We start from the raw sequence: 12982 nt of genomic DNA on the forward strand, positions 1-12982 counted from the left end.
AAAATTAAAATCAGTGGGGACACTCCCCATTGATTAGAGTCACTTGGCACTAAGGAAGATGGCTGTGGTTGGTGGAGGCCAACCATCTCAACCACAGCACATTGCTGCATGTGTTCTTTAGGATAGTTCTAGGCCAAACCATCTTCAATTGCTTCATCAATGATCTTTCTTCCTTCAAAGTGAGAAGTGGGAATATTCGCTGATGATTTGCAATTCATCAGTTGCTGAAGCAATCTGTTCCTCCTTGCAAAAGGACCTGGACAACATTCAAACTTGGGCTGATAAATGGCAAATAGCATTCATGCCACACAAGTGCCAGGCAATGACTATCGCCAACAAGGAAAAATATAACCATCCAACCTTGACATTCAATGGCATTGCCATTGCTGAGTCCCCCAGCATCAACAGCCTGAGGTTACCATTAATCAGATTAATTAACCATTAATTAACCATTAACTTGGTCAGCCACATAGATACTGTGGCCGGAATTTTCAGGCCGTTCACGTCGGTGGGATTCTCTGGTCTCGCTGCAGTGAACAGAGATTAGGCCGAGTGCTAAATTTTCCGTCCTCGCTTGTAGCAGCAGCAGGGCATGAATGGCCGGAAAATTGAAGATGCAGGCCAGATGCTGGGAAATTTGCAGCAACTTACACATTGCCTACCTCACCAAATCCTGTCCAGCATCCAGAAGACACAAGTCAGAAGGGTGATGAAATACTCTTCACTCGCCTGGACGAATGCAACTCCAACAACAGTCAAGATGCTCGACACCATCCAGATCAAAGCAGCCCGCTTGACTAGCATTCCATGCACCACTGATGGAGAGTAGCAGCATTGTGTATCATAGACAAGTAGCACTGTAACAACTCAACACTTCCAAACCCATGACCTCTATTAGCTAAAAGGACATGGGCAGCATATGCATAGGAACATTACCACCAGCAGGTTCCCCTCCAAGTTACACACCATCCTGACTTGAACGTCATTACTGTTCCTTCACTATAACTGGGTCAAAAATCTGCAACATACTTCCAAACCGCACTCTAAATGTACCTACATATGGGCTGCAGCAATTCAAGACAGCTTACCATTACCTTCTCGAGGGCAATTAGGAATGAGCAACAAATGCTAGCTTTGCCAGTGACAATCCCATCCCAGAATCGCATATTTGAAAAAAAGACTAAATTTACCTGCAACTTACAGACCATCTTGAATTGGGCATATTGCCATTGAAATTCCTTTCCCAGCACCATATAGGAAAACCATCACCACAAATACTGAAGCAGTTCCTTCTCAGGGACAACTAAGGACAGTCCTGCCTTTGTAACCCACAGTTTAAGAACAAATAACCTAAAAATTATGAAAGGTTTCAAAAGGGTAAATAATTGAAAGCTTGTTTCCAATCATCAGCATTTCAGTCATGAGGGCCATAAACAGAGGATTATTCCTAGAACAAGTGATGTAATACTGAATTTCCAGTTTAATGGCAGTGGAACAAGCATTATGAGGCAAAAGATTTTCTTTCTCTGCAGCAGTTTTTAATGGTTTTAAAATTGATCACCATCAACAAAACTTTTGTGTTAAAACTATAGCAATACATAAAATAGCTCTGTGATTCTATTCAGACGTCAATAAGCTTCCCCTTTTCTACTGAGTATTTACATTTCCCTGCTGACAACAAATTCCAGGAAATGTAATGACGACAGCAAGCTGAACTCAATAGGCTGTGGAATCTACAATCTAAAATAAACAGAAAGGAGGGAACATACATAAGCAAATGCTTCATTAAAACAACTGCTGGAAAATTACTGCACATCCGACATTTAACTACCTCAAGATAGACAAATCATGCCTCCTTGAATTGATTTATAACAAATATGTATCGCTGGTTTAATAAGTCTTCTAGAATGTATCGTTTGTTCAACAGTAGAAAATTTAAACTGGCATAGCAGAAAAACATTGCAACAAAACACATTATACTATGTGAAATAAATATAAAGCTATGACAATCTTTCAGAGGACAAACAGCAAATGGACTTTGATACAAGACCAGCCACATTATCTTATGTATTTGTACCTAACCAAAAGGTTTTTTGGGACATTGGGAAAATATCAATAACACAACAAAATGGCAAGAATTACATTTATTACTTCCACTTAATGATAACCTGCTTTGCAACAAAAAGCAATTCTTCAGCAGACTGAATGAAAAACAATTTCAACTATGTATTTTGAGAATATTAACATATCAGCAGATATGCAGGGCCAGAACTGGAAATTGAATATGCAAGTTTATCTATTTACTGTTGGATTCAAAACTTACAAGTTTACTTTTTATCAATAAAAATGGTTTAGTACCTTGTTGTTACTTTACCTGTTTCTGTATCATCCTGTGTCACAGCCATGCCTAACCCTTATTTTGCAGACTGCTTCTTATCTCTCTCTGTCCATTCTATGTGAAAGGTGCTTAGGCAACATGCTTTTATAGGATTACAAGAAGAAACAATGACATCAGAGTGACATCATTGCCTTTCAACAACAGGTTCCTAACTGGATCTTTTCCATGCTGTAAAGGTCAAAAATAACTAGTTGCCATTGTACATCGTACAATAACTTTCCTTATAATATTTTCTTTATTTACACTGGGTTTTTTTAAGAATGTAAAGCCTGCCTACTCCACTGAACAAGTTAATCTGACAAGGATAAAAATTTAAGTAATTTTTATTCTCAGACAGAATTATAGCTTTCTATGCAAAGAAAATGCTTTGAAGAAATCTTAACAACAATCAAGCAAAGTATTTGTTGAATAAATATTTCTTATTTTAAAAGGCTACAACTTTTAATATTAAGATCTTTCTACAATTTTTCCACTGCCATAAGACACGGTTAGCATTGCAGCCTCACAGCACCAGGGACCTGGGTTCAATTCCAACCTTGCGTGACTGTGTGAAATTTGCACGTTTTCCCTGCGTCTGCCTAGGTTTCCTCTTTGGTTTGGTGCTTGGGTTTCCTCCCACACTCCAAAGGTGTGTGCATTAGGCGGATTGGCCATGCTAAATTGGCCCTCTGTGTCAGGGGGACTGGCAGGGTAAATACGTGGGGTTACAGAAATAGGGCCTGGGTGAGATTGTTGTTGGTGCAGATTTGATGGGCTGAATGGCCTCCTTCTGCACTGTAGTGACTTTATGAAATGTTTGCTCTATTGCCTGAATACCTACAGAAAAAATACATTGGTTTAACTTTGAAGAAACATTATATTTCTACCCTCTCAGAACAACTCAATTGATGCAATATAGTTTGGAAGTCAATCAAGAGCCACCAGAAAATACACTACCAGTTGAATATTCAGCAAGGGTTTAATGTGGTACAAGAATAGTAGCCCAGAGGTTGAGTTCAAATTTCATAATAAATTGTTAAATAGAATTCAATATATTTGGCAATTTGTAGACCAGCACAAGTAAAATTACCATGAAAGTGGCTGGAGTGTGGTAAAATCACAATTGATTCACTCACATGCTTCAAAGTAGGGAACCTGTGTACCACAATACACTGACCATTAGTGCACTGAAAGAGCTGTCACGTGAATAATGCCGTAATGGAGTTTCCAGGCACGTGATTCGCCCAAGGTGGCCACAGTTGTGCGCCGTTAACACTCGGAAGCTGCTTTCAAACGCTCCTGCTGTACTCACAACCAGTCACGCCCAGAAGATGGCACTATGCAGACCAGCCCCACCGTTCAGTGAGGGAGAGCTTAAACAGTTATTGGAGGAGAGGTGTGCCATCCTGTACCCCCACTTCACCCCCACCCCGGAGGGAATATGAACCAGGAGCAGGGACTCCAATGCAACATGGGAAAGGGTGTCCGTGGCAGCCAGTGCCTGACATGCAGGGCCAGAGGCTAATGCCAGAAGATGAATGACCTCATTTGGGCTCAAAGCTAAGTGTCCACTCATCCTAGCATCTGTCCTGCCCGTCACACCTGGAATGTTCACTCATGGATACCACACGGCCATCCAGCACCCAATCCTCCAGCATCCTCCATGAATCCCTCTGGCGCCCCTTTGAGAAACGGACAAATGGTCTCACAGGGGAGCCACCTGACAAGCTGTGAGCGACTGGCCTGTCGGCATGCGCCACTAAAATGAGGATCCAACAAACCTTCAGCTATTTAGACTGTTCAACACAAGGGTCAATTTGCTCAAATATACGTCTCTCCCGAGCACTTACCAGTGTGTGTCTTCTCTTGCAGGAGCATCAGTCGGCGCTCCTATTGCATCCCCCACAAACCTCCCCACGACCCCTGCCGACACATCAGAGGAAATCACCGAGGAAACCACCAACCAGGAGTCAGAGGCATCACCTGTACCCTCCAACAGCACAGAGAGACACACCTCAGTGGCTGCAATTAACAGACAGGCTTAGGGGTCACTTTCTGGTGAACACCACACAACTGCTAATCAGGTGGAAGCGGGAATGTCCAAGGGATTGGGCAGGCGGAGCCTTGCTGGATCCAAGGACACAGCTGGCCTCCAGCCACATGCGGGGAAGCTGAAAAAGGCACTCACAGAGCTGCTGGGACTGCAGAAGGGGGTGTCGGAAACATTCCAGCAACTGTGAGGCCAGAGGCTCTGGCGCTCATGTTAAACACAGTAAGAAGTTTAACAACACCAGGTTAAAGTCCAACAGGTTTATTTGGTAGCAAAAGCCACACAAGCTTTCGAGGCTCTAAGCCCCTTCTTCAGGTGAGTGGGAATTCTGTTCACAAACAGAACTTATAAAGACACAGACTCAATTTACATGAATAATGGTTGGAATGCGAATACTTACAACTAATCCAGTCTTTAAGAAACCAAACAATGGGAGTGGAGAGAGCAATAAGACAGGCTAAAAAGATGTGTATTGTCTCCAGACAAGACAGCCAGTGAAACTCTGCAGGTCCACGCAACTGTGGGAGTTACAAATAGTGTGACATAAACCCAATATCCTGGTTGAGGCCGTCCTTGTGTGTGCGGAACTTGGCTATCAGTTTCTGCTCAGCGACTCTGCGCTGTTGTGTGTCGCGAAGGCCGCCTTGGAGAACGCTTACCCGAATATCAGAGGCCGAATGCCCGTGACCGCTGAAGTGCTCCCCAACAGGAAGAGAACAGTCTTGCCTGGTGATTGTCGAGCGGTGTTCATTCATCCGTTGTCGCAGCGTCGTTAAACACAAGGGTGGCTGTGGCAAGGTTCTCAATGAGGAACCCTTGCAGTATACACCTGTGTGTACTTGTGCAAACCGACTTCCAGGTCAGACAGTAGGGAGGCGCCCTCCTAACTTCCATGTGACAGGAGGCCATTGTAGGGTACACCACTGAGTTCATGCAGTGTACAGAGTTGTGTTAACACCTGCAAAGCACTCTTGATAGGGGCAACAGCTGCCAAGTGCTTGCGAGTGTTAATGGGGCCTGGGATGGGATGTCCACGCTAAACCACGGAGTCTTCCCAGCCAAGGGGTGGCAGATACAATTTGACCTTGATCTCTGGAACCTCTCGGGTTTAGCGGGCAGGGAAAATGTTCGCCACACGAACGGTTTCCTCCCACACTCCAAATATGTGCAGATTAGGTTGATTGGCCATGATAAATTGCTGCTTAGTGTCAGGGGATTAGTCAAGTAAATATGTGGGGTTATGGGGATAGGGTCTGGGTGGGATTGTTGTCGATGCAGGCTGAATGAGCTGATTGAACTCCTCCTGCACTGTAGGGATTCTATCACCCCAATCCCAGTGGCAATCCCTGACCTGAGGATCCCCAGCCAAGCCCAAACCACCTTACTCTCCCTTGCAACTGTGCACCGAAACCACACTTCATAGGAGCAGTAGTGATTGGAGCCGGTGTGACATCACGCCGGATGCAAAATGGATTTTTAGCCTCACGTGCTATTCTCCGGCATCAGCGCAATCTAATAACGGAGTAGCGAGGTGGGAGAATCTCCCCCTTGATGTCCTTAGAAGTAGCCTGGAGCACTGTATATCATAGAATCATCATCATAGAAACCCTACAGTGCAGAAGGAGGCCATTCGGCCCATCGAGTCTGCACCGACCACAATCCCACCCAGGCCCTACCCCCACATATTTACCCGCTAATTCCTCTAACCTACGCATCTCAGGATTCTAAGGGGCAATTTTTAACCTGGCCAATCAACCTAACCCGCACATCTTTGGACTGTGGGAGGAAACCGGAGCACCCGGAGGAAACACACGCAGACACGAGGAGAATGTGCAAACTCCACACAGACAGTGACCCGAGCCGGGAATCGAACCCGGGACCCTGGAGCTGTGAAGCAGCAGTGCTAACCACTGTGCTACCGTGCCGCCCGTATACAGCAAAGACTATGGGCCATGACAACATTCGTGCAATATAACTGAAGATTTGTGTTCCAGAACTTGCTGCGCCCCAAGCCAAGCTGTTCCAGTACAGCTACAATACTGCCATCTACTCAACAACGTGGAAACTTGGCATTAGAAGACTAATGATGAAACATTAAACCACTGTCGTAAAACCCCATCTGATTCACAAATGTTTCACTCTGGGACTAATGTTCTTTAGGGAAGGAAATCTGCCATTCTTACCTGATCTGGCCTCCATGTGACTCCAGACCAAGAGACGTGGTTAATACTGAAATGGTCTGTTGTATCAAACTGTTAAAAGGTCTCAAGGAATGAAACTGGATGGACAACCTGGCATTGACCTACGCACTGGAATCAATAACGGCAAACTCAGCCCTGTTCACTCTGCAAAGTCCTCTTTACTAACATCTGGGGCTTGTGTCAAAATTGGGAGAGATATTGAATTCTATCTCACAGACCAGTCAAACAACTTCTTCCTGGAAAAAAATACAAAAGTCTGAGGTCATGTACCAACCGACTCAAGAACAGCTTCTTCCCTGCTGCTGTCAGACTTTTGAATGGACTTACCTTGCATTAAGTTGATCTTTCTCTAACCCTAGCTATGATTGTAACACTACATTCTGCACTCTCTGGTTTCCTTCTCCATGTCTGTAATAGCGCGCAAGAAACAATACTTTTCACTGTATGTAAATACATGTGACAATAATAAATCAGATCAAAATCAAATCAAAGCCTAACATAGTCATACTGATGGAATCATACCTTGGAGACAATGTCCCAGATACCACCATCACCATTCCTGGTGTGCATACAGGTATGCCCTGTACCACTGATAGGACAGACCCAGCAGTGGTGGTGGCACAATGGTATACAGTTCGGAGGGAGTTACCCTGAACACTGACTCTGGATCCCATGAAGTTTCATGGCATCAGGTCAAACATCGGCCCATCGAATTTGCACCAACAAAACTAAACTAAATCTACACTAATCCCACTTTCCAGTACTTGGCCCATACCCTTCAATGTAATGACATTTCAAGTGTTAATCTGCATACTTTTTAAAGGTATTGAGGTTTCCGGCCTCTACTACCCTCCCTGGCAGTGCATTCCAGTCTCCCACCATCTCCCGAGTGAAAAAACCTTTCCTCAAATTCTCCTGCCCCCTCACTTTAAAGTATGCCCCTTCATTATTGATCCTTCAACTAAGGGGAACAGCTACTTCCTATCCACCCTGTCCATGCCCCTCAATCTTAGATACCTCAATCAGGTTCCCTCTCAGCTTTCTCTGCTCTTATGATAACCCAAGCCTACCCAGCCTCTCTTCATAGCTCAAATGCTGCATCCCAGACAACATCCTAGTGAATCTCTCCTCTGCACACTCCCCAGTGCAATCACATCCTTCCTATGAGGCAACCAGAACTACACACAGTACTCCAACCAAAGTTTTGTACAGCTCCAACATAACCTCCCTGCTTTTATAATCTATGCGACAATTGATAAAGGCAAGTGTCCCGTTTACCTTCTTAACCTGTCCTGCCGCCTTCAGGGATCTGTGCACAAGCACCCTTCAGATTCCCCTCTCCCTCCAAGCTTCTTAGTGTCCTGCTATTCATTGAGTACTCCCTTGACGTGTTACTCTTCCAAAGTGCATCACCTCACACTTTTTAGGGTTAAATTCAATTTGCCAGTGATCAGCCCATTTGACCAACCCATCTATATCTTCCTGCAATCCAACACCTTCCTCCTCACTATTAATTACCCTGCCGATCTTCGTGTCATCCGCAAACTCACTTTTCACCCCCCTCCCACATTCTCATCTACATAGTTTATATATATCATGAAGAATAAAGGGACCCAGCACGAATCCCTGTGATAGGCCATTGGACACCAGCCTCCAGTCACACAAACAGCCTTCGACCACCACCCTGCTTCCGACCACTAAGAAGTCTCCCAACACCAGGTTAAAGTCCAACAGGTTTATTTGGTAACACAAGCCACTAGCTTTCGGAGCGCTGCTCCTTCATCAGGTAAGTGGGAGTTCTGTTCACAGACAAGGCATATAAAGAGACAAACTCAATTTACAAAATAATGGTTGGAGTGCGAGTCTTTACAGGTAATCAAGTCTTAAAGGTACAGACAATGTGAGTGGAGAGAGGGTTAAACACAGGTTAAAGAGATGTGTATTGTCTCCAGCCAGGACAGTTAGTGTGATTTTGCAAGCCCAGGCAAGTCATGGGGGTTACAGATAGTGTGACATGAACCCAAGATCCCGGTTGAAGCCGTCCTCATGTGGGCGGAACTTGGCTATCAGTCTGCTCAGCGACTCTGCGTTGTTGTGTGTCGTGAAGGCCGCCTTGGAGAATGCTTACTCGAAGATCAGAGGCAGAATGCCTGTGACCGCTGAAGTGTTCCCCAACAGGAAGAGAACACTCTTGCCTGGTGATTGTCATGCGGTATTTATTCATCCGTTGTCATAGCAACTCGGCCAACGTTGTCTACCCGATACGCTGCAGGAAAGGATGTCCTGAGGCATGGTACATTGGGGAGACCATGCAGACGCTACGACAACGGATGAATGAACACCGCTCGACAATCACCAGGCAAGAGTGTTCTCTTCTTGTTGGGGAACACTTCAGCGGTCACGGGCATTCGGCCTCTGATCTTCGGGTAAGTGTTCTCCAAGGCGGCCTTCACGACACACGACAGCGCAGAGTCGCTGAGCAGAGACTGATAGCCAAGTTCCGCACACATGAGGACGGCCTCAACCGGGATCTTGGGTTCATGTCACACTATCTGTAACCCCCACGACTTGCTTGGGCTTGCAAAATCTCACTAACTGTCCTGGCTAGAGACAATACACATCTCTTTAATCTGTGCTTAACCCTCTCTCCACTCACATTGTCTGTACCTTTAAGACTTGATTATCTGTAAAGACTCGCATTCCAACCATTATTTTGTAAATTGAGTTTGTGTCTTTGTATGCCCTGTTTGTGAACAAAACTCCCACTTACCTGAAGGGGCAGCGCTCCGAAAGCTCGTGGCTTGTGCTACCAAATAAACCTGTTGGACTTTAACCTGGTGTTGTGAGACTTCTTTCTGTGTTTACCCCAGTCCAACGCCAGCATCCCCACATCAAAGAAGAGTGCCAGGAGCAGCACAAGCATACTTTAAAAATCTCATCTAAAAAACCTCAAACGCTGGGTGAGTAGATACCCGATGGCCCCAGGACCCCGGGTGCTCTCACAGAACAACCCCCCCCGCTCCCCCGAGTGGTGGACACGCCCTGGCCCTTTGCCTGAGTACACCTGCCCACCCTGCCGAGGTGTAGGGACCAACACGAGAATCTTTCTCTTTTCCCTCTCACTCTCTTTTTCTCTCCTTCGCTGTCTCTCTTCCTTTTCTCTGCTTACTAGTTTATAGCCTGGGCTACTTGGGCGCTCAGTTGGTTCTCCAGCGGCGTTCCTCTGCCTTGTTGTTTTTATATTATTACCATCATTACCGGTGCAATTAGACGGGACTTGGGTGGGGTGGGTGCCAGGGGTACCAGGGGCTTGTCCCCTGGCCATTGGAAGCCCTGTGCCCAGTCATTTTGGAATATACACGTGAGCACTGTGTGGATCTCTTTCTGTGTTTGTTTGCTATGTAGAAAAGAAGAAAATTTTCAATAAACATGGCAAAAAAACCTCAAACTGGTGAAGATACAATAGAGGACTACTTGCATGTCAAATAAGATAAGCAACAATAGATAGAGCTAAGAGATTCCACAACCAAAGGATCAAATACAAGCTCTGCAGTCCTGCCACATCAAGTCGTGAATTGTGGTGGACAAATAAACAGCTCACTGGACAAGGAGACTCCATTGATCCTCAATGATGGGCATGTCCAGTACATCAGTGCAAAAAACTGAGGCAGTTGCTACAACCTTCAGCCAGTTAGTGAATGATCCATCTTGGCCTCCTCCAGAGATCCCCAGCCTCACAGATGTCAGTCTTCAGCCAATTCAATTCACTCCATGTGATATCAAGGAGCAGCTGAAGACACTGGATACTGCAAAGTCTATGTGCCCTGACAATATTCTGGCAATAATACTGAAGACTTGTGCTCCAAAAATTGCCACACTCCTAGCCAAGCTGTTCCAATACAGCTACAACACTGGCATCTACCCAGCAATGTGGAAAATTGCCCAGATATATCCTGTACACAAAAAGCAGGAAAATCCAACCTGTCTATTCTCAATCATCAGTGAAGTGATGGAATGTGTCATCAACTTGGCGAAAGGCTGCAATGCTGGCATAGTCAGTGATGCCCACATCCCTTGAATGGAAAGTCACTCAATTGTACAGACAGTCATAGCAATCAGCAATGCCCAAACATTAGCTAAAATGCCATCCTACCAGTGTTCATTATGCATAGCTTTTTTGAAAAAAAGACTTTGAGTCAGTCAGCTAGCTCTGGATTCATGCCCACGCTGTTTCAGAATGTAGATTGTTTCTTCCAGTCAGTGGCAACACAAAACAACTTTTATATGGAGGCATGAATGTAAAAGAAAAGTACTAAGGGTGCTGTACATACAAGTGAAGGAAAATAGTATGCCTCTACTCAACGTAGCTTAACTCTGTTCCCTTTCCACAGATGCTGTCAGACCTGCCGAGATTTTCCAGCATTTTCTGTTTTTGTTTCAAATTCCACAGTAATTTGTTTTTATGAAACCATTGTTGATTGTCATAAAAACCCATCTGGTTCACTGATGTCCTTTTGGGAAGGAAATCTGTCATTCTTACCTATGACCTACATGACTCCAGATGCAGAGCAATGTTCTCCGAAATGACTGTTCAAGGGCAATTAGGGTTGGGCAATAAATGATGGCCCTGCCAGTGATGCACTCATCCCACGAACGAATTAAAAAACACTATCTGGCTGATGCCAGGGAAAAGCCTCGCAATCCACAAAGTTAAGAAATAGAATTAGAAAAGCAAAACCATAAGAAAAGTAGGAGGTAGACCCAACAGGAACAACCCAGATATTGTAGAACAACAGGATACATGAAATCCTGGCTGAGCAAACCCTGTGGCATTCTTCTCAATAACATCTAAACACTGATGCTTATTAGGAAAGTTGTCTACTTTGTGGTGGTTGCACTTAGATGTAACTCTATCAGCCAACATCCCAATTTCCTCTATCATCATTGCTAAATATGCCCCATCCAACAATAGGATGGACCCAACAGAGGTACAATGGTACACAGTCAATTGCGAGTTCTCTACAGCAGCTCCGGATTCTATTAAATACAAACAATTGAGACATAGCAAGGTAAAACCTCTTGCTGATCAACATCAATTGTTCTTCTGAACAGAAAATTCAGTACACCTCTGCACTGAGCATCACTGAAGCCAGAACGGAGGGAAACAAGATACATGATACATTTCTGCTCTTTGACATGAGTCAGGGATCAAGTTGATCTCACCCTCTTCACCAACCCAACTATTGTAGGCAGATATTTACAACATCACTGATCAAGCAATCCATGTGCCAACTGTCTCACCGTGACAATGAAGACACCTCAATCAGATTGATGGATTTAGATCTATTTGAAGACTGGTCACCAGAGATGCTCTGCAGGGTTCAGTGTTAGGACTATTACTCTTTGCAAGGTCTATTAATAATTTAGTTGTCGATGTTGGGGACACATTCAGCAAGTTTGCAGGTGATTTTAAGACTTGTGCAAGTGTCAGGACTGCAGATGATACTCAACTGCTTCAGAGGAATAATGATGTATTGGGGAACTGGGCTCATTACTGGCAAATTTTAAGTTTAATTTGGAAACGTGCAGTGTATGCACGTACATCCAGAAGCAAATAGCATTAAAGCAGGTTAAGATAGATAGGTGGGCAAATTCTCGTGCATATATCATTAAATATTCATAAGCAATGTTGTGAAGCATTAGTTGAAGAGAATAAGTAAAATGCATTTATAAGACGGCAAAATCTTGTATTTCTCTAAGATACACGTTAAGTAGAGCAGGTTAAGGATAGATCTAGAAGCCCAAGATCAGGGCATCAGTCGTGAATGAGTGAATGCTAAATGGTCATATAGCCAATGAATCAGAGAAAAACTCTTACAGCTCGACCACACCCCGTGAAGAATGATAATGGAAAATCAGGCAACTAAATGGGAGGAACATGCGATATAAACAGTTCTATCTTAACTATGGCAGAGCCCAGCACAAATATAAAAGACAGATAATCTTTCCAGCTCAGTGAGCCTATGCTAGCTCTTTGAAAGAGCCCCATTTTCAGCCCTTTTCTCACAATTTGTTTTCTTCAAATGTTTATCCAATTCTTTTTTGAGAATTATTGAATTTGCTTTCACCATCCATTCAGGTAGCTCATTCCAAACCATAACACTGCAGAAATAAAAATACTCTTGAGTTTTGTTTTTCTGCCAACTACCTTAAATCTGTGTTCTCTGGGCTGCTGACCCTTCTGCTCTTGAGAACAATTTCATCTTTTTAACTATCAAAACCCTTCATGATTTTGAACACCTCCATTAAATCGTCCCTAAATTTTCTGTATTCTAAGGAAAACAATCCATGTTC

At 44.2% G+C, this 12982-nt stretch overlaps 1 protein-coding gene across 14 annotated transcripts in view; it reads right to left on the reverse strand.

Annotated features, from left to right (window-relative positions):
- LOC144506712 (cAMP-responsive element modulator) overlaps positions 1 to 12982 on the reverse strand; it is a 132192-nt gene that overhangs the window by 53764 nt on the left and 65446 nt on the right. For 2 of the 14 annotated variants that reach the window (XM_078233173.1, XM_078233166.1), the window contains exon 1: positions 2375 to 2466. The exons of the other annotated variants lie outside the window; for them this stretch is intronic. In XM_078233173.1, coding sequence (XP_078089299.1) covers positions 2375 to 2405 — 31 coding nt within the window. In that variant the 5' untranslated portion in view covers positions 2406 to 2466. Of the gene's footprint in view, positions 1 to 2374; positions 2467 to 12982 lie in introns of those variants that run through there. 14 annotated transcript variants of the gene reach the window in all.

Source organism: Mustelus asterias, chromosome 2 (assembly GCF_964213995.1).
Source record: "Mustelus asterias chromosome 2, sMusAst1.hap1.1, whole genome shotgun sequence".
NCBI classification, from domain to species: domain Eukaryota; kingdom Metazoa; phylum Chordata; class Chondrichthyes; order Carcharhiniformes; family Triakidae; genus Mustelus; species Mustelus asterias.